Source organism: Moschus berezovskii, chromosome X (genome assembly GCF_049115385.1).
Source record: "Moschus berezovskii isolate FMDL1 chromosome X, NW_MosBer_1.0, whole genome shotgun sequence".
Taxonomy (NCBI): domain Eukaryota; kingdom Metazoa; phylum Chordata; class Mammalia; order Artiodactyla; family Moschidae; genus Moschus; species Moschus berezovskii.
The window spans coordinates 121,934,430-121,952,479 of NC_142488.1; the positions used below are offsets into that span (position 1 = coordinate 121,934,430).

The window sequence follows — 18,050 nt, forward strand, 5'->3', positions numbered from 1 at the left end:
TAACACATCCCGTGTACAGGAGAAGGACAAGAAAGAATTGAATTGGCAAGAGCTTGTGTGAAAGAGCTGTGGGTTTTGGTTGACCACAAGTTTCCTCTGAGGCTACAGTGTAATCTGGCTGTCTGAGAACTAGTGAAAATTTAGATGGCATGAAAAGAAATGGTGAGGTGAGATCCCAGGAAATGGTCATTTCACTGTCCTCTGTATCCTGTGCTGGTCAGATCACATTAGACATGTGGGACTTCATTTTGTTTACATTTCTGGATGAACGATGACAAACTCACTGACAAACTGCCTGAAGTGGTGACCTGGATTGGGGAGCATTAGAAAATCCTTTCTTGAGGATGAGATTAAAATAACCCCAGGAAGGAAGCTGTAAGGCAATATTTGAAATAGTTTTTTATAACGAGAATGTTTATAGGACATACGCCACATTCACTCTGTCAGCAAATCCCATTGGCTGTTTCCTCAGCTTATATCAATAGTCCAACCATTTCTTGTCACAACTCTGCTACTGGGCTGACCTAACCTACCATCTCTTGCCTCATTATTGGAGTAACCTCCTTGTAGATATGTCTGTTTTCACTCTGGCCCCTCAATTTATTTTCAATACAGAAGACAGGAGGCATGCATGCATGCTCAGTTGCTTCAGACATGTCCGATTCTTTGCAACCCTATGGGCTATAGGCTGCGAGACTCCTCTGTCCATGGGATTCTCCAGGAAAGAATACTGGACTGGGTTGCCATGCCCTCCTTCAGGGAATCTTCCCAACCTAGGGACTGAACCCTTGTCTGCCTGTGTCTCCTGCATTGGAGGTGGATTCTTTACCCACTGAGCCACCTGGGAAGCCTGAAGACAAGATGAAAGTGAAAGTGAAAGTTGCTCAGCTGTGTCCAACCCTTTGTGACCCCATGGACTATACAGTCCATGGAATTCTCCAGGCCAGAATACTGGAGTGGGTAGCCTTTCCCTTCTCCAATGTAACTTCCCAATCCAGGGATTGAACCCAGGTCTCTGTAAGTCTAATCATGTCACTCCAGTGGCTTCCTAGTTCATACACAGTGCAAGTCCAAGTCCTTACAAAGATCTGCAAAAGTCTTGCTTGTCTTGGTTCCCATTACCTCTTTGACTGCATCTCCTGCTTTCCCCCTTGCTTACACTGCTCCAGCCATGTAGTCTAGTCACAGTTTCTCAAACCAGTCAAGCATTATCTTGTCTCAGGGCTCTTGTACTTCCTGTTCTCTCTGACCAGAACCCACTTTGCCTAGATATCCGTATGGCTTACTCTTTTTTATTTTTCCCCTTTTATTTATTTATTTAATTGGAAGCTAATTACTTTACATTATTGTATTGGTTTTGTCATACATTGACATGAATCTGTCCCGGGTGTACATGTGTTCCCCATCTTGAACCCCCCTCCCACCTCCCTCCCCATCCCATCCCTCTGGTTTATCCAAGTGCACCAGCCCAGAGCATCCTGTATCATGCATCGAACCTGGACTGGCGATTCGTTTCACATATGATAATATACAAGTTTCAATTGTATGGCTTACTCTTTCATATCCTTTAATTGTAAGTCAAATGTTATCAGTGAGGTATTCTTAGTCACCCTTTTTAAATTGAAACAATTTCCCCCACAAAACACACACTTCTGTATTTCCTTTCTCTACTTTGTTTTTCATCACATCTTTTATCATTGTTTAATATTCTATATTATTAATAGATATATAAAATCAATAAATAATAATATATAATAAATATATAAAAGAGCTGTTCTGGTTGAATCCAGCAGAAGTTGGGTAGGCATGAACTCTTTTCTCTCCAAAACCCAGATAATTAAGAGTTAACTACACAGAGATACATTCGCAATTGAATGTTGGCCAAACCCTGGAAACAACACTGAGTGAGATATTCTGGACTCAAGGAAGACAACTCATATCTTCCAAACTTTGTAAGACTACTATGTGTGAGAAGTAGATTTCATCTAGGTTGAAACCTGGGTCAGAACTAGAGCCAATGAGTATGAAGGGAGTATATGCAGATAGGAGATCAATCAAGCCAATGAGTGTGAAAGGAATATACACAGGTAGGAGATCAATCAAGCAATTTGAAATTTTCAGATTGTCTCATGGAGTGGTAAGCTCTGCATCACTGGAGGTACACAGAAAGAGGCTGTGTACCTACCTGTCAGCTTTGCTATAATGGAGATTGTGTACTGGGTTTGGGATTGGACCACACCACCTTGACAATCTTTGTAACTCCAAGATGCTGAGAGCAAAGATGTGGCCCACGGATGGAGGGTAATTTACTTTTTTTTCCAGAACTGAAGGGAGGATTTTTGGCCTTTGTTTCTGGAGTCTCAGAGGCAAATTCTTCTCTCAAAGGTCCATTCCATCCTAATTGAGATTCCATTTCCCAGAGATTACCTGATGCTGTGCTGATTAGAGGCCAGCCAGGGGTAAAGGGACTGATTCCCATGGCAACCAGGTTGAAAAAAAACGAACCATGTGGAGCATTGTCAGCAACAAGCTACGTTTGCATTATAAATAGATATTTAATTCATTGAGATAGTTTGGTACGACTTCTGCATTATAAATAGATATTTAATTCATTGAAATATCTCTGACAGTGAGTAGGGAAATTAAAACCCAGAGCCACTCTTTAAGTATTTCAGTTAATTGACAACTATTTTTCCCCTTCTATATCATATAAAACTTAATTCTCTCAGTGAAAGAATGGTATATGTGAATACTTTTAGAAAACCAACTAAAAGTCCAGTGTCACATGTTTGTATTTGTTTTTCACTGAAAGGTTGATCAAAATTTTCTGATTGCATGGATATCTTTGTTTGATACAGGAGACTCTGGTTCACAAGATTTCACAAGAGTCTTTCTGTCATTTTTGTTTCATCTTTGTCCTGCTTTTCTAACTCAGAGGCATCTATAAATTTCAGTCCTTGGCCCTCTTCTCTTTTCTTTCCATCTCTCTTTCCCTTGGTGAACAGCTAAAGCAACCAAGTGATCACTTGCTAACTTGCACAGCCCCACTGCTAGCCTTGACAATACACGCTGGAATATCCAATGGTTAGAAAACAAAATCAGACCTGATCAAAGGAATTCTATCCGAAAAGCAAGGACCAAAAGCAGGCCTCCCTCCACTGTTCAAAATGTACAGCTTGATTGAAGGTTAGGGATGGAGTTTGAAGGCAGTGAGTGGTGGTGGGCAAAAAGCAACAATTAGTTTTTGCTAAATTCATATGCAAAAGCACTTTTGAAATGCAATTTTTATAAATACTATAAGAAATTAGTATAAGTGACTAATAGAATCTTATCAAATGAAAATCGGAATGAGACTTTGTACTTCTACATTCCAAACAGCTTAATACAAATTAGTCTATAGTACTCCGAGTATTTCATTCTGTAAGGATTAAGGGAAATGTGATGCATTTTTTTTCATTAAGTTGCTGGGTAAATAAGCTTCCTGATTTAAGAATATGGGAGTTACTTTCTAAATTTTATAGTAACCAGGGTTAAATAACTCACTGTGTGCAGAACCCCTGGACATTGCTCTATTAAATAGTGATAGCTTAAAATTAAACAGTGTTGGGAGGTAAGGAACTTTAGAGTCAGATTTGAAGGGATTACAACCTCCTCTAGGACCCACAGATCAATCCTTCTGAGGTCTTGAGCAGGTTTAAGGAATTAGGGAAGCCCCTTTCCCCAATCCAAACCTCCTAATGTGTACTAGGTTCTCACCAGTGTGGCAAGTTGCATGCTGATGCAAGGAGAAAAATCAGGGGCTCAGAGTGTGAACTAGCCTCAATTTGGAGTCCTGGGAAGGAACACTGGGACAGGACACTGGGAGGTCCCCTGCTTGAAACCAACCACCGCAGCTGCTTACTCACTCCCTGAGATCCCCCCACCAGAAAAACACAGGGCTTTCTTTAGGGAGGGGCAAAGTGTTCCATTTTTATCAATCATTTACGTTTGAGAGTGAGTTAATGTATACCTGTGATTGGTAGGAAAGGGCCACAAAGCACGTTTCCCAATTTCCAAGTTCTGCAGTGGATTAATCCTAATGTTTGAAAGCAAGTGTACTACAGACCTAGAAGTTCCACAGTGAAAGTATGTAACTGAAGTGTTTGCCCTCCTCAGGCTCAACTTGGAGAGAATATTGCCATTCATTCATTCAGTAATGAAATGGAGAATGAAGGGATTACAGGACATTAGTTCAGTAACCATGTCTGAAACCAAATTGGACATGTTGGAGCTTTCCCTCCTCCCCGACCCTATCCTTGAACTCATTTCTCTGTGCTAGCAGCCCCCCACTCTCTTACTGTGTCATGGGGGTCAGCTCCAATACACCATTTTTTGCTAAATCTTAAATAACAAACCAATGGAAAACAGCTGCCATAGTTTTTGCAGTTAAATAGGGAATACTTTCTTTATTCAGAAGAATACATTTTTGATAGATTTTCATGCTCCAGTAAATCAGTACAGTGAGAAATTACAGGGGTGGGAAATCTCTCTTCAGGAAACCTCTCACCCTGGTAGAGCTCTCAGTTCCTAAAATCCCCTTGACCCATCTCAGATGATTAGTGGCCAAGGAACAGTAGGTGGTGTGGACTCCTGGGGAAACCAGTCAGATTTTCAGGTCTTGGAGGATAAAAAAAGAGGAGAGGAAAGCTCTTGTAAAGTAGGAGATGATTATATCGGGACTGGCTGCTCTACTGAAGTGCTCTGAGAGACTGATGAGGGAGAGTTGGTGTTGGTGCCCAGGTCTCCTTCTTGGTTACACTCTTCCAGGGCTATGGTCTGGTCTCTTCCATCTGTCTCTGAGCCCCTGTGTAGAGAAAGAAAAAAAAAAAAAAACAGGACTAAGGGAGGATACAGAGCCATCAACTTGAAAACAGGCTGCGTTATGAGGCTCAGATGCTAGAGGAGCATTTGGATCATTGTTTTTACAGAAGCCCTGGATTCACAGCAGGAGGATGACATGAGGCAATTACCTGGTTTGGAGTCGAGGCCACTTCTTCCACTCTATGGCTAGCACCACCCCCAAAGCTACAACCACCACCACGATCAGGGTACTTCGGACAATGTTTCCCACAGTGCACTCCTGAGCAGCAGGCCCTGTGATGATAAAAGAGCAGAAGCCAATGCCATAGAATTTAGTGCACATGTGTTCCCCTTGCTCTCTTGCTGCCCCTTCATCTGGCCTCCTCTGGGGTTCACTTGGGAACCACATGTTCGGACAACAGATGGGGTGGTCAGAGGCAGTGCTTCTGCTGAGGCAGAAGCAGCCCTCCCTTGTGGGGTGGAAGATGCATTGAAAATATCCCTGTCACCATCTTTGAGTGAATCTGAGGTTCCACCTCCTTACCATCCCTAGGAGAAAAAGAAAAATGACCACACTTGAGGTCTCTGACTCCAAACCCCTCCCCTTCCATGTGTGGCCTGCCTCCATGGAGACTGTCTCCGGGGTCCCAGGTGTGTCAGGCCAGGATCATGGAGGGATAATCATCTCACCTGCTGCCCCCACCAGCTCCAGAGTATCACTAGGCTCTGACCAGATATTAGGGTAGGCCTGCAGACGGTAGCTGCAGCTATAGTTTCCAATGCCCTTTCCTTCTACATTATTGATGACAAAGTCTCCATCCTCTGAGAATTGTTGAGGTGCTTCTTCTCCATCATGTTCCAGGACAAATTCCACACCTGGCAGGGGTCCTCTGCACTGAAGGGTGATGTCCTTTCCGAGCTTGAACACAGTGCTGGGCAAGGCTGATAAGGAGGGTTTAGGTGGCTTGTCTGCAACCAACCAGGATACAGAGTTAGAAATGGCCTCGAACCCAGCCCTTTACCCCCTTAGGGATAACTACTAAAAAAACTGCAAAAGCTAGAGTCTTACTGAAATTTCCAAGACCTTACCAGTCACCCAGATCTCCAGGGAGTCACTGTGATTAGAAGCTGCAAGGGGAGCAGAATCCAAATAATACACACAGCTGTACATCCCAGAATCTTCACTGCTCACTGATGGCATCCAGAAGTCAGCCCTGTACCCGCTTGGCCTCTGTTGTTTTAAAGGCTCTTGAATACCCTTCTTCAACAGGACAAATGTTGAGTCTGCCAGTTCCCCCTGACATTGAAGAGTCATATTTTCTCCAGGGGCCACCATGGGACCAGGTTGGGCTAATAGGCTGGGTTTGGGGAGCAAACCTAGAAGAAATGAACTCTTGGTTGATAGCGAGGTGGCCACTTACCAGGGCCTCACCCCTGAAGTCTCAATAAAGAGGAGAGTTACTGCATGTCTCTCCTTGAGCTCTTGGAAAATCATTTCCCATGAACCATCTGCCAGCCCAATTCCATCTTTTCTATACTCCCCTGCCCACTCCAGAGCATCTTCCCCTTACCTGTGACTATGAGTTCCAGGGTGTTGCTAGGCTGTATCTTGATAAGGCTGGTCCAGTCAGGGTGGTAGCAGCAGCTGTAACGACCTATGCTAGCACCAGATATGTTGGTGATGGGGAAGGCCCCATCATTACTGGTGGATCCCCAGAGCTGCACTGAAGTGGCTTCTATTTCTTTGTGCAGAATGTACCCTACTCCATGTACTGGTCCTTGGCACCAGAGAGTAACATTCTGCCCCACGGGAACCACAGAACTGGGCTCAGCAAACAACCGTGGCTTGGGGAATGTGTCTAGGAAGAGACCAAAGATGGAAAGTGGTTAGTATGAAACTTATCACTGAATTAACCCTTTATCTTTCTCCTTCCAGATACAACCATTCCCCTCCATGTCCTAGCCTAGCCTTCCAAGAGGGATTACCCTCCCTTACCCCTATATGCTGCAGTTCATGGGGTTGCAAAGAGTCAGACACGACTGAGCGACTGAACTGAACTGAACTGAACCCCTACTCCAGTTGCTTCTGTCCCAGTCCCATGTCTTGTCTGTCCTTACCAGTCACCCAGATCATAAGAGGCTTGCTGAGATATGATCCCCTGTTTGACATAGTAGTCTCATAGTAGACACAGCTGTAGTTCCCAGAGTCCTCTGCTCCAACAGTATGGAGGAGGAAGTCAGCCGAGTTCCCCAAGGCACTCCGGAACTGTAAGGGACCCGGGATTCCCTCCTGCAGGAGGGCAAACCTCATGCCCTGGAAAGCCCCTTGGCAACGCAGGGTCACATTCTTCCCAGGAAGAACCACGGGACCTGGCTGTGCCAGGAGAGTGGGTTTGGGGTAGAATTCTGAAATTAAAGAGAACACACATGAGAGAATCCTGCCTCACACATTCTGAGCGTTGGTTTTTTTTTGTGTGTGTGTGTTATTATAAGAAATAATATATGCTTATTGTAGAAAACTAGAAAATACAGAAAAAAAATAAAGAAGACAGTATAATTCTACCACTCAAAGATGGCCATTTTTTGTACATGTTTCTGTATTACTTCCCATTTATTTTTGTACATGCCTATGTCATTGTAGCTATAAATATTTGTATAATTGGGCTTACTGTATACACAGTTGTATAGTTTAATATTTTTCACTTTATATTGTAAACATTTTCCTATGATGTTAAACAGCCTTTGAAAATTATCATTTGTAATGGCTGCATAAAATGCAGTTGACACTTCAGGGTCTTTGCCCTTTCTCTGAGGGCCATCCAGCCCACCAATATCTGGTAGCCCAGCTAAAGAAAAAAGTGGACCTTGGGCCTAAAGCTCAAGGCCAAGTTACAAAAAGACTTCAGAAATAGGGCAACATGTGAAACATCCCTATCTGCCTCATTTCTTTCCCCAGAAGTGGATTATTGTCCTCCTTCTTCTCATCTTCCCATATTAGTGATAATATAAGCATTTGCCTTACACGGACTGTTTACCACATGCAGGCACTGTCCTGAACACATTCTTGGTGACTTTTAGAAGGGGCACCTCTTCCTCTCCCACTGGCGTCCCTTCTGCCCATCGTCCCAGGGACAGCACCACCTTTGCCTGCATTTCCCCAGTCCTGACCTGTCACCACGAGTTCCACGGGGTCACTGGGCTCCGACCAGATGGCAAAGTCGTAATAGCGGCAGCTGTAATTCCCTCCGTCGCCAATGCCCACTGAAACGATCAGAAAGTGGGCTGCACTGGCCCCCGGACTTGCCCAAGACCTGTCACTGGACGCTACTTCACTCCCATCTTTGTAGAGAATAAAGCTCATGTGCTGGTGCGGGGTGGAGCAATTGAAAGTCACCCGGGAACCAGGAGTGACCACAGGACCAGTCCATGTCTCAAAGAAGGGCTTGGGGTACATTTCTAGAAGGCAAAAATCCAAACATAACCAAAACCAAATCAATAGAAAGCAAGCTAGATAATATAGCAAATATTGGCTCCAGAAAGCAGCTTGGTTTCCTGTAGTATTTCATTCAGAAGAAGGTGCTTTTAAAAATCCAGGCAAAACTACTTTGCAGATAGACTTTTCACAGGGACCCCCTTACCCCACCCCTCACCTCTTCAAGCCTAATCCTCACTGTCAGCAGACTGAGCAATGGAAGCTAGCTAAAAGAGTGGATAGTCACTGGGGCTCTGCTGATTCCCTGAGCCTCAGTTTGCCCATTAGGACAAGAAGGGGAAATGGTATCTGATCCACCTCCTTTGAGTATTTGCTCTATAGCTAAATGAGATAATTGATATGAAAATAATTAGAAAAATTAAATCACCCTCCACAAACCCCAGCTATTAATAACGATTATGGCTATTAATATCGTGCAGCCAGAGGCCCTGGCACTCCCAGCGCCACGCCTGCCTGGCTCTAAGATTGGACACAGGCTCCTAGGACCAACAGCAAAGTTCGCTGTGGGGAAAGGAGCGTCTGACCTGGAGCTCTGCTTCCCCCCTCCTCCCTCACATGCCCCTTTCAGCTCTACCTTTTATGACAAGCTCCAGGGGCTCACTAGGCTCGGACCACTTGAAGGGGCGCTTTTCAGTGTGAGTTCGGCAGCTGTAATTGCCTTCGTCTTTATCTTCCATTCTCCGGATTGTAAAGAAGCCTTCTCTCCCAACGGCACCAAGTTGCTGGACGGGTTCCTGCATTCCCTCCTTGTACAGAGCAAATCCCATGCCTGCCAGCCATCCTTTGCAGCGGATTTGCAGTTCCTGGCCCCGAACTGGGGGGGAAGCAGAAATGACAGGCTTGGGGAGGATATCTGGAAAACAAAACAGGGAGGACAAGGAGTCCGAAGTTAGGAGGTGCCCAGATGGGACACGCAGAGTCACTCGGTCAGCAAAACAGAGATCCATCCTGGCCGGGCCTTTGGCTCTTCCTGTCAGTCTCCTCTCAACTCTCTTTCCCACCCCCTTCCCCCATCTCAGTGCCCCTCCTCTCCTACAGGCAGCAGAAGTCCCTTGGGCTCTGGATCTCTGAGCATTTCCCCACGCCTTGGAGCAGTGCTGGAGTCCCAGGGGCACCAGGGATCATGCCGAGAGGACCCTCGGCCTTTTCTTACCTGTCCCCACCAGCTCAAGTGCCTCACTGGGCTCAGACACAGCCATCTCCTCCCATGAATGGCAGTGGTAACTCCCGGTGTGAGTCTGGGTCAGGGCTCCAAGGGGGAAGGCAGCCCGGACCTGCTCTGAGGCCGGGCGAGTTGCGATCCACCCGGTGCCATCCTTCAGCAACACAAACTCCTTAGTCGAACCAGAAGGGCTTCTGCACCAGAGGGTTAAGTTCTTCCACGGGGCCAGAGGGAAGTTGGTCTCTGCCCACAGCTCAGGCTTAGGGGTTGGCATGATTATTTCTAGAAATAGCAGAGTTAATGAAGCCATCCTCCCTCCCCTGCCCCTCCCCCTTTCCTTGCCCTTAAACCTCCCTCCCCAGATCACACTGCCCACCTCCCCTTTCAACCCCAATCCAAACTCTTTCCTCCCTTCTGCAGGTGCTGGGGAAAGAAGGCACTGATGTCTCAGCTGAGCCTCAGAAAAATGCAGAAGCTTGGGGGGAATTTTGCAGGCAGAAAATCGGAGTTGGAGGCTGAATTTTGCCAGCAGCTTCAGCAAAGTGCCCCTTCCTGGCTGCCCTTCCCTCCCCACCAGTCACTCCCTGGCCACTGACACTGACACTCTGTAGTTATTTCGGATCTCCAGGGAGGAATGTCCCAGTCTGGAGCAGGAAAAACTCACCAGTCTCTTCTGTCAATACCCCAGTGCACAGTCCTGCAAAAGAAATTGCTGCCAGGGCTTTGCCCCCTCCCCCATGGGACTTCACCCGGCCTTCTGCCCAGGCCCTTTCCCCACCCCCTTGTACTCACCACAGCAGAGAAGAGCTGTGAGTATGAAGAGCATGGTGACCCCTTGAGCTGTTCCCAGCAACCAGGCTTCTCTAGCAAGACCAGAAAAGAGATGAGAGGAGTTGCTGGGATTAGGGGGAGGGCGGAGAGAAGGGGGCGGCAATTTATGTCATTGGCTTACTTACCACCCAATAGGGATTGGATATGGCCAGAATAATGGGATATCATCTTTTCTGACATTGATGACTTTTCTCTTTGAGGGCCTCACCACCTACAAACCTCTTGCTCTTTCATGACCCACGGGCCCCCGCCCCACCCCCCTCCCCAGACAATATCAAATGTCAGCTCCCCCTGATTAGGCCGTTGCTGGAACTGAGATGTCAGATGTGAAAATACCTTTGTAACTCCAGCTCTCAGAACCCCTGGAGCTCAGTGTGATCGGAAGCTCTGGGTGGTAGGTGTGGGGCCGGAGGGAGAAATTTTGGGTGTTTCTCAGTCATCAGGTTTAAGTTTGGAAGCAGTGTTTATTATGGCACTATTGGTCCTCCAACCGACCTGCCTCACCTGCCTTTGTTGTGGAAGGGTTGCCTAGGCAGCAGCAGTGGGATCTCTCTACCCCCACCCAGATCATGACTAGAAATGTGCGGCTGCTTCAGGTCCTATAGATTCAGAGCCTATAGATTTAGCTTATATTAGGCCAAAATCTACCTGACAGTTTTGACTTAGAAAACATTGACCTTCCTTCCTTCCCGGTCAGGACAACATGCTTTTCAAATTGCCTTCTCCAATATCTGGTTTCTGAACTCAGTCTTTGATGCAGTGGTCCTGGGCTGAGGTGGGGGGCACTTGAAGCTACATTTTTTTCTAACCCCTGGCTTGAAGGCCACCACAGTGTATGTGGAACTCGGAACAGATTCTGTGAACCCACCCCCACTGAAACGTTTTGAGAGCTCAAAAGGGGTAGGGTTTTACAGAAGATTTAGGTGGCTCCCTTCCCATTACCCAAGCACTCTGTCCCTCAGATCTCAGAGAACACAGACACACACAATCATAGTCATCATCCGTTGTGTATTGAATACTCCCAGGCACACAAAGGCCTCTGCTCATGGTGGGGGAGGGGTACAGCCAGGATCAGAGAGTGGGGGAAAGTGGCATTCAGGAGGAGAAGCCCCCACCAAGCTAGGAGCTGTCATTTCTCATTTTTGGGCAGAATAGCCTGAGCACAAGAATATAGGGATAAGGGAGAGAAGGAGATGACCCAGGAGACACAAAATAATAAAAGTAAACAGCAGGAGAACCGGTTTGACTTGACACTTTATGGATCAGGGGAAGCAGTCTGATTCCCTGACCCAATCCGTTTTCTCATCAGCTGCCCACCCAGGCTAAGGCTCTATTCTCAGAAGGCTCTGCACAGTGGTTGGAGGCCAGAGTGGCAGAGACACTGGCTTGCATAGCAGTGAGGATGGACTACAAGGCTTGCTAGCCCTTGAGAGCTGAGGTAAGGCTGAATAGTTGGGATGGGAGTTGGATAACATCCTTGGAGACAAGACAGTGTCGGTTCTTACAAAAAAAGTTCAGATGAAGTTGATGTGGAAGACATTGATCATCTGTGACAGGCAAGGTGGCTTGGGAGGGAGATTTGGGCACCCTCCTTGTGGGGATCAGTGAATGAGGTTCTGAGGACTTCTTCTAGCCCCGGAGAAATATTCATTTCTCTACCCTCTGGTAGGGGTGCTGATCCCTCCATGAAATGAAAGAGAAATGGCTGGAATGAGAAAGCCTCGTATCTTCATCCCTAAAGGTGGAGGGTACAAAGGGTGTGCCCATGGGGCTTGTCTCAACTGCAGCACACCCCATTCCTGAACCTCTGGGGAGCCTGAACTCAGCTAGATTTAGGAGCAGGGGATTGGGATAAGACAGTTACCTGATTCTGAGTCTCCGACACTTCCACCTTATCCACAGCACTACAAACAGCAAGGCAACAAGCTGAATGATTAGAAACAACCTGATAGTTTCATTCAGAACGTGATTCCAGGTGAGAAAGCCTGTGACCAGAGAAGACCAGAAACAGGGACCTTGATGGGGACAGGGACAGATGAACACATTCATGGGGGAAAGGGGAATCTGGTTACCGCAGGTAAAGGGAAGCTGAAGCAAAAGTGACCTTCTTTTACACAAAGAAAGGGACCCTTGAAAGTATCCTGCTCACTGCCTTTGAGTGATTGTGAGACCACCCCAGGAGAAAGATGCCCAAACCAGCCCCTGACTACCCTTTCCATATCCTGCTGGGCATTGCTCTGGGATCCCAGGGGTATCATAGCCAAAGTCATGGTGGGGGCACCTCTATGAAGAGTTTTCCTCTCACCTGCTGGCCCCATAAGTTTCAGAGGCTCACTGCGATGTGACCAGATGTTAGGGTGTGCCTCTATGCGATAGGTGCAACTGTAGGTCCCTGTGCCTTTCCCTTCAACATTACTGATGATGAAGTCTCCATCCACCGAGAATTTTTGGGATGTTGCTCTTTCTTCCCATTCCAGACAAAACTCAAGAACTGGACGAGGTACTCGGCACTGAAGGGTGATGGCCTTTCCTAGCTTGAATACGGTGCTGGGCCAGGCTGACAGGGAGGGTTTGGGGGGCTTATCTGCAACCAATCCAGAGACCAGAGTTAGAACAAGTGACTTTGAACTCATTGCCTCCTCTCAACAAATGTTTCTCATCTCCTTATTTGGTCTTCTCTTTTTTTCCACTCTACTAGATCAGTGGCTTCAAAATTTGACTGTGCATCAGAATTCCTTGGCTCATTACTTGATCCTCTAAAGACTCCTAGGCTCCTACCTTCAATCAGAAACTTAACAATATCTGTAGGTTTCCCTGGGTCTTAAGGAAAGTAAGTTTTCTAGGAGTCGCATCGGGGCTTGTCTGTGCCTAGAGGTAAGGTTTAAGAGTAACAATACTGGGAGAGAAGTTCCCTAAAGTTTTGGAGAAAACAACCCTCCTAGTCTGGTTTTCTTTGGCTCATAAATCCAAAAGGGTACAGGAACACTAGCTCCTTCTAATAACACTAGAATGAAGATAAAAATAAAGAATAGTTGTTAGTACTTGCCTACAACCACAAGCTCCACGGTGTTGTGTGATGTCATTCTGATGGAGGTCTTCCAGGAGAGGAGATAGTGGCAGCTATAGATGCCAGCATCACTAGAGGTCACATTGTTGAGGAAGAATGACGTGTCATCATAGATACTGGTGGTATCCAAGAGTTGAAGTGGTTTGTCTTCTCCTTTCTTATAGAGTGCAAGCCCCACTCCATCCACTGGCCCTCGACACCACAGACTCACATTCTGACCCATTTGGACCACAGGACTGGGCTGAGCAAGTAGCCAGGTCTTGGGGAAAGTGTCTAGGATGAGACCCAAAATATCAAAGGCTAATAAGTCTGACTTACCCCTCCCACTAGTTAAGGTTCTTTTCCTTTTCCTCTAGTTCACCCTTGGCAAATCCCACCCTAAGCCCAGTTATACAAATTCTGCTCCTTCCCCCACCATTAACCCTGGCTGCATGATGAAGTTCTCCAGTGGGCCCAAAGAGAGCCGAACACCCTTACCCCCTAACATAGGTCCCATAGCACCCCCTTTCTTACCAGTTACCCAGATTTTCAGGATATCACTGAAGAGTGAACCCCTGTATGATCCATCATAGTAAAAACAGAGGTAATGGCCAGCATCGTGGATTTTCAATTCACGGAAGAAGAAATATGCCTCATTTTTTATTGGCCTCTTGAGGTAAAAGGACTTCTCCAAGTCTTCAAGCCTTATTAATGCAAAGGTCATTCCATAGATTGGCCCTTGGCACCTGAGATTAAGGCTTTCTCCCGGTGCCATGATGGGCCCAGGGTAGGCTGTCAGAGTTGGTTTGGGATAGAGTCCTAGAAAGCGAAGAGACCCTGAGTTAGAAGTAGGGTGATTCTTCCTCATCATATTTTGGTTTTATTTTCCTACTTTCTTTAGATAGCAAGTGGTAGCTGAAGTTTACCCTCTGCTCCCTCACTCTTCCCTGAGTCTCTGCCTCTTCTAGAAGGTAACCAAGGGGAAGTTCACTTCCACACCTTCCCTCTCACCAGACTCTATCACTGTACTGAGCTCTAACTATGTATCAGGGTATGTCTCAGTGGAGTATCTACATTTGTAATTCCCTGTATCTTTAGGTCTCTGAAATGCCAAATGTAGTTCTTCCAATCACCCAAGAAACCAAACTTCTGAAAATTACTTTGATTCCTTCTTCATAAAGCATCAATGTTACAGTATTAAGGATGGCTTTTGAACACATTCAGTTCACAGAAAACCCTACTTCCCAGAGGAGACTGAAAGAGGCCAGTAAGTCGGGATTGGCCAGTAAATCGGGATTGGCCAGTAAGTCTGCAAACCAAAGAAACATTTGTTAATGGGGCCACACCCTCATTTTCATGTATTGTTTCTCCAAAGAGATTAAACTACAAAACAGAAGGTAAACCTCACTCCCAAAGCACTCCTTACCCACCCCAATCCCAGGTAGGCCCACCCACCCATTATTGGAAAGATCAGCTCTATCATAGGCCCATTAAGCATTTAGGATACATCAGGCATCATGGAGGTCTAGGGGTACACAAGTAAAGGAGACAGACACAGTCCCTGTTCGCCAAGTGCTCAGGGCCTAGTGGGGGACACCTGCGAACAGGCAACTGCAGACGTGTGTGTTAGCGGCATCTATACCAGAAGGACATTCGCACAACAAGCACCCATAACACGCAGTTCAAACAGACAGGCTTTTGTTCTTTGATCCTCAATAAAAAGCTATACTAATAAAATTAATATCTACCATTTATTGAGAACTTATATGCCAGGCACTGTACACATATTATATTAGGCAAATCCTCACAACAACCCTGTGAGGTAGGTATTACGATTATACCAATTTTGCAAATGAGAAAACTGAGGCACAGAGAGGCATCATACAGTGGATCAGGTAGACACTGTTATCCCATTTTAGAGTGGGGGAAACCGAAACACAGAGTTGAAGTAACTCGCTCAATATCACACAGGGAGGTGGTGTCAGAGGTGGAACTAGAAACTAGGATTACAACTTCTAAGTCCAGGATGTTTTCTGTAGCACCACCCCAAGCCTATTTAACTTGATGAAGGAACTAAAGCAAGCGTGGCCAATTCTGTCTAAAAGCATCTGGGGTATGGGGTGGAGGAGTTGGGGGTGGGGTGTGTGTCTAACATTAGGCGTTTGGAAGAACCTTCTACTGTGTTTAAAGCTTGATACTGCCTTACTGGATCTGTATATACAAGACTAAATTCATTTATAAAACCATTTCTGAAATATGAACTATCACTTTCCTTGTCATTTTTTGTTTCTTTTTATCGCCAGCACAAGCAATTCACTCTGTTTTCCACACTTAAAAATAAAAATCACAAATAGAATAAAAATACATTTAAATAAAAAAAATCAGTTTATATGACTGCAGTGGCAGTGCCTGGCACATATTAAGTGCTCAATAAACATTAGCCAAATGAATGAATGAACACATGATTTTCAACAAATAGAGAACAACAAAGCTGTGATGAGCTGAAGCTGCTGGACATTTGGCTGGACTCACTCACTAGCCAAGTGATTGGCTCCCAGACAGCTGCCTCCTAGCATGTGTGATTCTCATTTGCATCTCAGTAAAATATCAAATGACTCTAGCTCATGGGCCTTGCAGAGAACTGGGCAAGGAAACTCATATCAGAAACCCTGGCTCATCCAACCATGATCCCAGGGACAATGATCATCAGACCCCAGCAGCCATAGCCACACCCACCTGCTACAATCAGCTTCAGGGGGTTGCTGGGCTCTGACCACAGGGTAGGGAGCAGCTGGATATGAGTGCGGCAGATGTAAACCCCTTCACTCTCAGGTGTCATGTCGGCAATGGAGAATATGGCCACTCTCCCAGTTGGGACTTGGTAATCCACGGGTTCCGCATATCCCTCTTTGAACAGCATGAATACCAAATCCTGCAGCCAGCCACGGCAGAGTATGTTAACATTACATCCAGGACGAGGGGAGGTCTCAGTCTGGATCCAGAAGATGGGCTTGGGCAGCTGGCCTGGAAGGAGAGAATGAACTGGAATTCAGGTAGAGCAAGAGTAGTGCAGCTCAGGGAGCAGCAGAGAGCTCTACTTAAATGAGTCTTCCTGGTATGATCCTTATTTGTCACCCCTCTTTCCCCACCTAGAGTATCCCCTAGGTTGAGGAGCTTGCCCTCTAGATCCATTCCAGTCTGCAGCCTCACTCTGCATTACCTATAGAGATGAGACACTTATTTACCAACTGTGGAATATCTGTATTATACGTGCAAGCATTTGAGGCAAATGAATGAATTAAACAAACCCTGCTATGGGAAGGCAAGTTTGAATCCCAGGAGTTGGAGTTTATTCTTGATTATCTCTGTCTTCTTACCTGGTGCCTCCAACTCTAAAACTTTACTGGGCTCTGACCAGCCTGTCTCCTTCCAGTAGCAGCATCTGTAAAGACCTGTATTTGCCTGAGTAAGGGCACCGATGGGGAATGAAACTTGGAAGGTCTTTCGGTAAGGGCGGATCCAGGTCATCTGTGTCTTATCCTTCAGCAATAAGAACTTGCTTGAAATCTGAAAGGGGCTTTTGCACCAGAGTGTGATGTTCTCCCAAGGGGCCTGGGGGTAGTTGGACTCTATCCATAGCTCCGGTTGAGATGGCATCACTGCTGTCATTCCCAAAGAAAACAAAGATGTCAGCAGTTCCAACCTTCTCCCTCCCATAACATGCCCCCTGCAATGTCCCCTTTAAATTAGCCCCAACCCCCCCAACCGTTCCTCCTTTTGTCTTTCCTTGGGGACAGAGGTGTGTGCTTTTATGGGGCGGGGAGGGTGGGATAGGGACCATAGGACATTGTTTTAAGGAATTCAAGTGAGTTGGGGAACAAAGTGCAAGAGACAAAGTCTTTACTATTTTGTGCGAAACCAAGTCATGAAGTGAGCAGTCCTGATTCCTAACAAGCTGAGTCTGGAAACTGCCTTTGGCATCTCAAGGCAGTTATTTCCAGGGCCATGGAGGCAGGTCAATGTCTTGCAGCCTTCAGGAAGGAAGGTAGTTGATGTGGCAGGACTCACTTACCCATTGGTGTCACACCAAGACTCAGTCCTGAAAAGAGAGATTATGGTAAAGGAGAGACCCTCGTTGTCCCAATCACCCTCAAACCTCAGTATCCTCCATTCTCTCCCCAAGGGGCCCACTCACAGGGGTGCCTATGACAGGGTCACTTGCCCCACCACGCCTTCCTTGTACTCACCAGCACAAAAGAGTAAGAGAGTGAATGTCTGCAGCATGGTGGCCCCTTCCCCTGGCCTGTCGAGGGTCATGGAGCCTCCAGAGTCTTGAAGGGCTTTGCCCCTCAGAAGGCAGTGAGATCTAAAAGCAGAAGTATTTTTACTCAGGGGATTGTTCCTTCTCCTGAAAGTTTAGTTTGGATCACTAAATTGCACCCAAACACCTACCTTCCACTCCCCCACAGGCATGCAGGGTTATCAGCTACTTCTTCTTTTTGTCCCCTTTCCCCCCTTCCCCCTTCTCCCTTCTTCCACTCAAGGTCTTTGCTGGTATATCTACAATATCAGATTTATTGAAATGTCTGTTTGTCCCTAGGGTCTCAGAGGCCCAGAGTGTGGCCTAATCCAGGCCAGCAGAAGCCCTAAGACATGAGGGAGATGGGAGGTGTAGAGTC

At 46.4% G+C, this 18,050-nt stretch overlaps 1 protein-coding gene across 6 annotated transcripts; it reads right to left on the reverse strand.

Moving 5' to 3' along the window:
- Nucleotides 1-4,477: 4,477 nt before the first annotated feature.
- IGSF1 (immunoglobulin superfamily member 1) lies at nt 4,478-17,688 on the reverse strand. 6 transcript variants are annotated; one of them, XM_088833647.1, is made up of 19 exons: nt 17,619-17,688; nt 17,444-17,470; nt 16,749-17,030; nt 16,108-16,395; nt 13,906-14,190; nt 13,372-13,665; nt 12,631-12,909; nt 12,190-12,310; nt 10,287-10,357; nt 10,159-10,191; nt 9,486-9,776; nt 8,907-9,185; nt 8,008-8,295; nt 6,958-7,245; nt 6,411-6,698; nt 5,929-5,967; nt 5,530-5,808; nt 5,010-5,133; nt 4,478-4,843 (listed from the first exon to the last, which is right to left on the reverse strand). In XM_088833647.1, the coding sequence occupies exons 1-19, from the start codon at nt 17,686-17,688 to the stop codon at nt 4,708-4,710; spliced, it is 3,762 nt and encodes a 1,253-aa protein (XP_088689773.1). In that variant the 3' UTR covers nt 4,478-4,707. The 6 variants fall into 6 exon arrangements, with proteins under 6 accessions (XP_088689773.1, XP_088689770.1, XP_088689772.1 ...); XM_088833644.1 differs by having other exon boundaries at nt 5,929-6,216; XM_088833646.1 differs by having other exon boundaries at nt 10,159-10,206.
- Nucleotides 17,689-18,050: the final 362 nt, after the last annotated feature.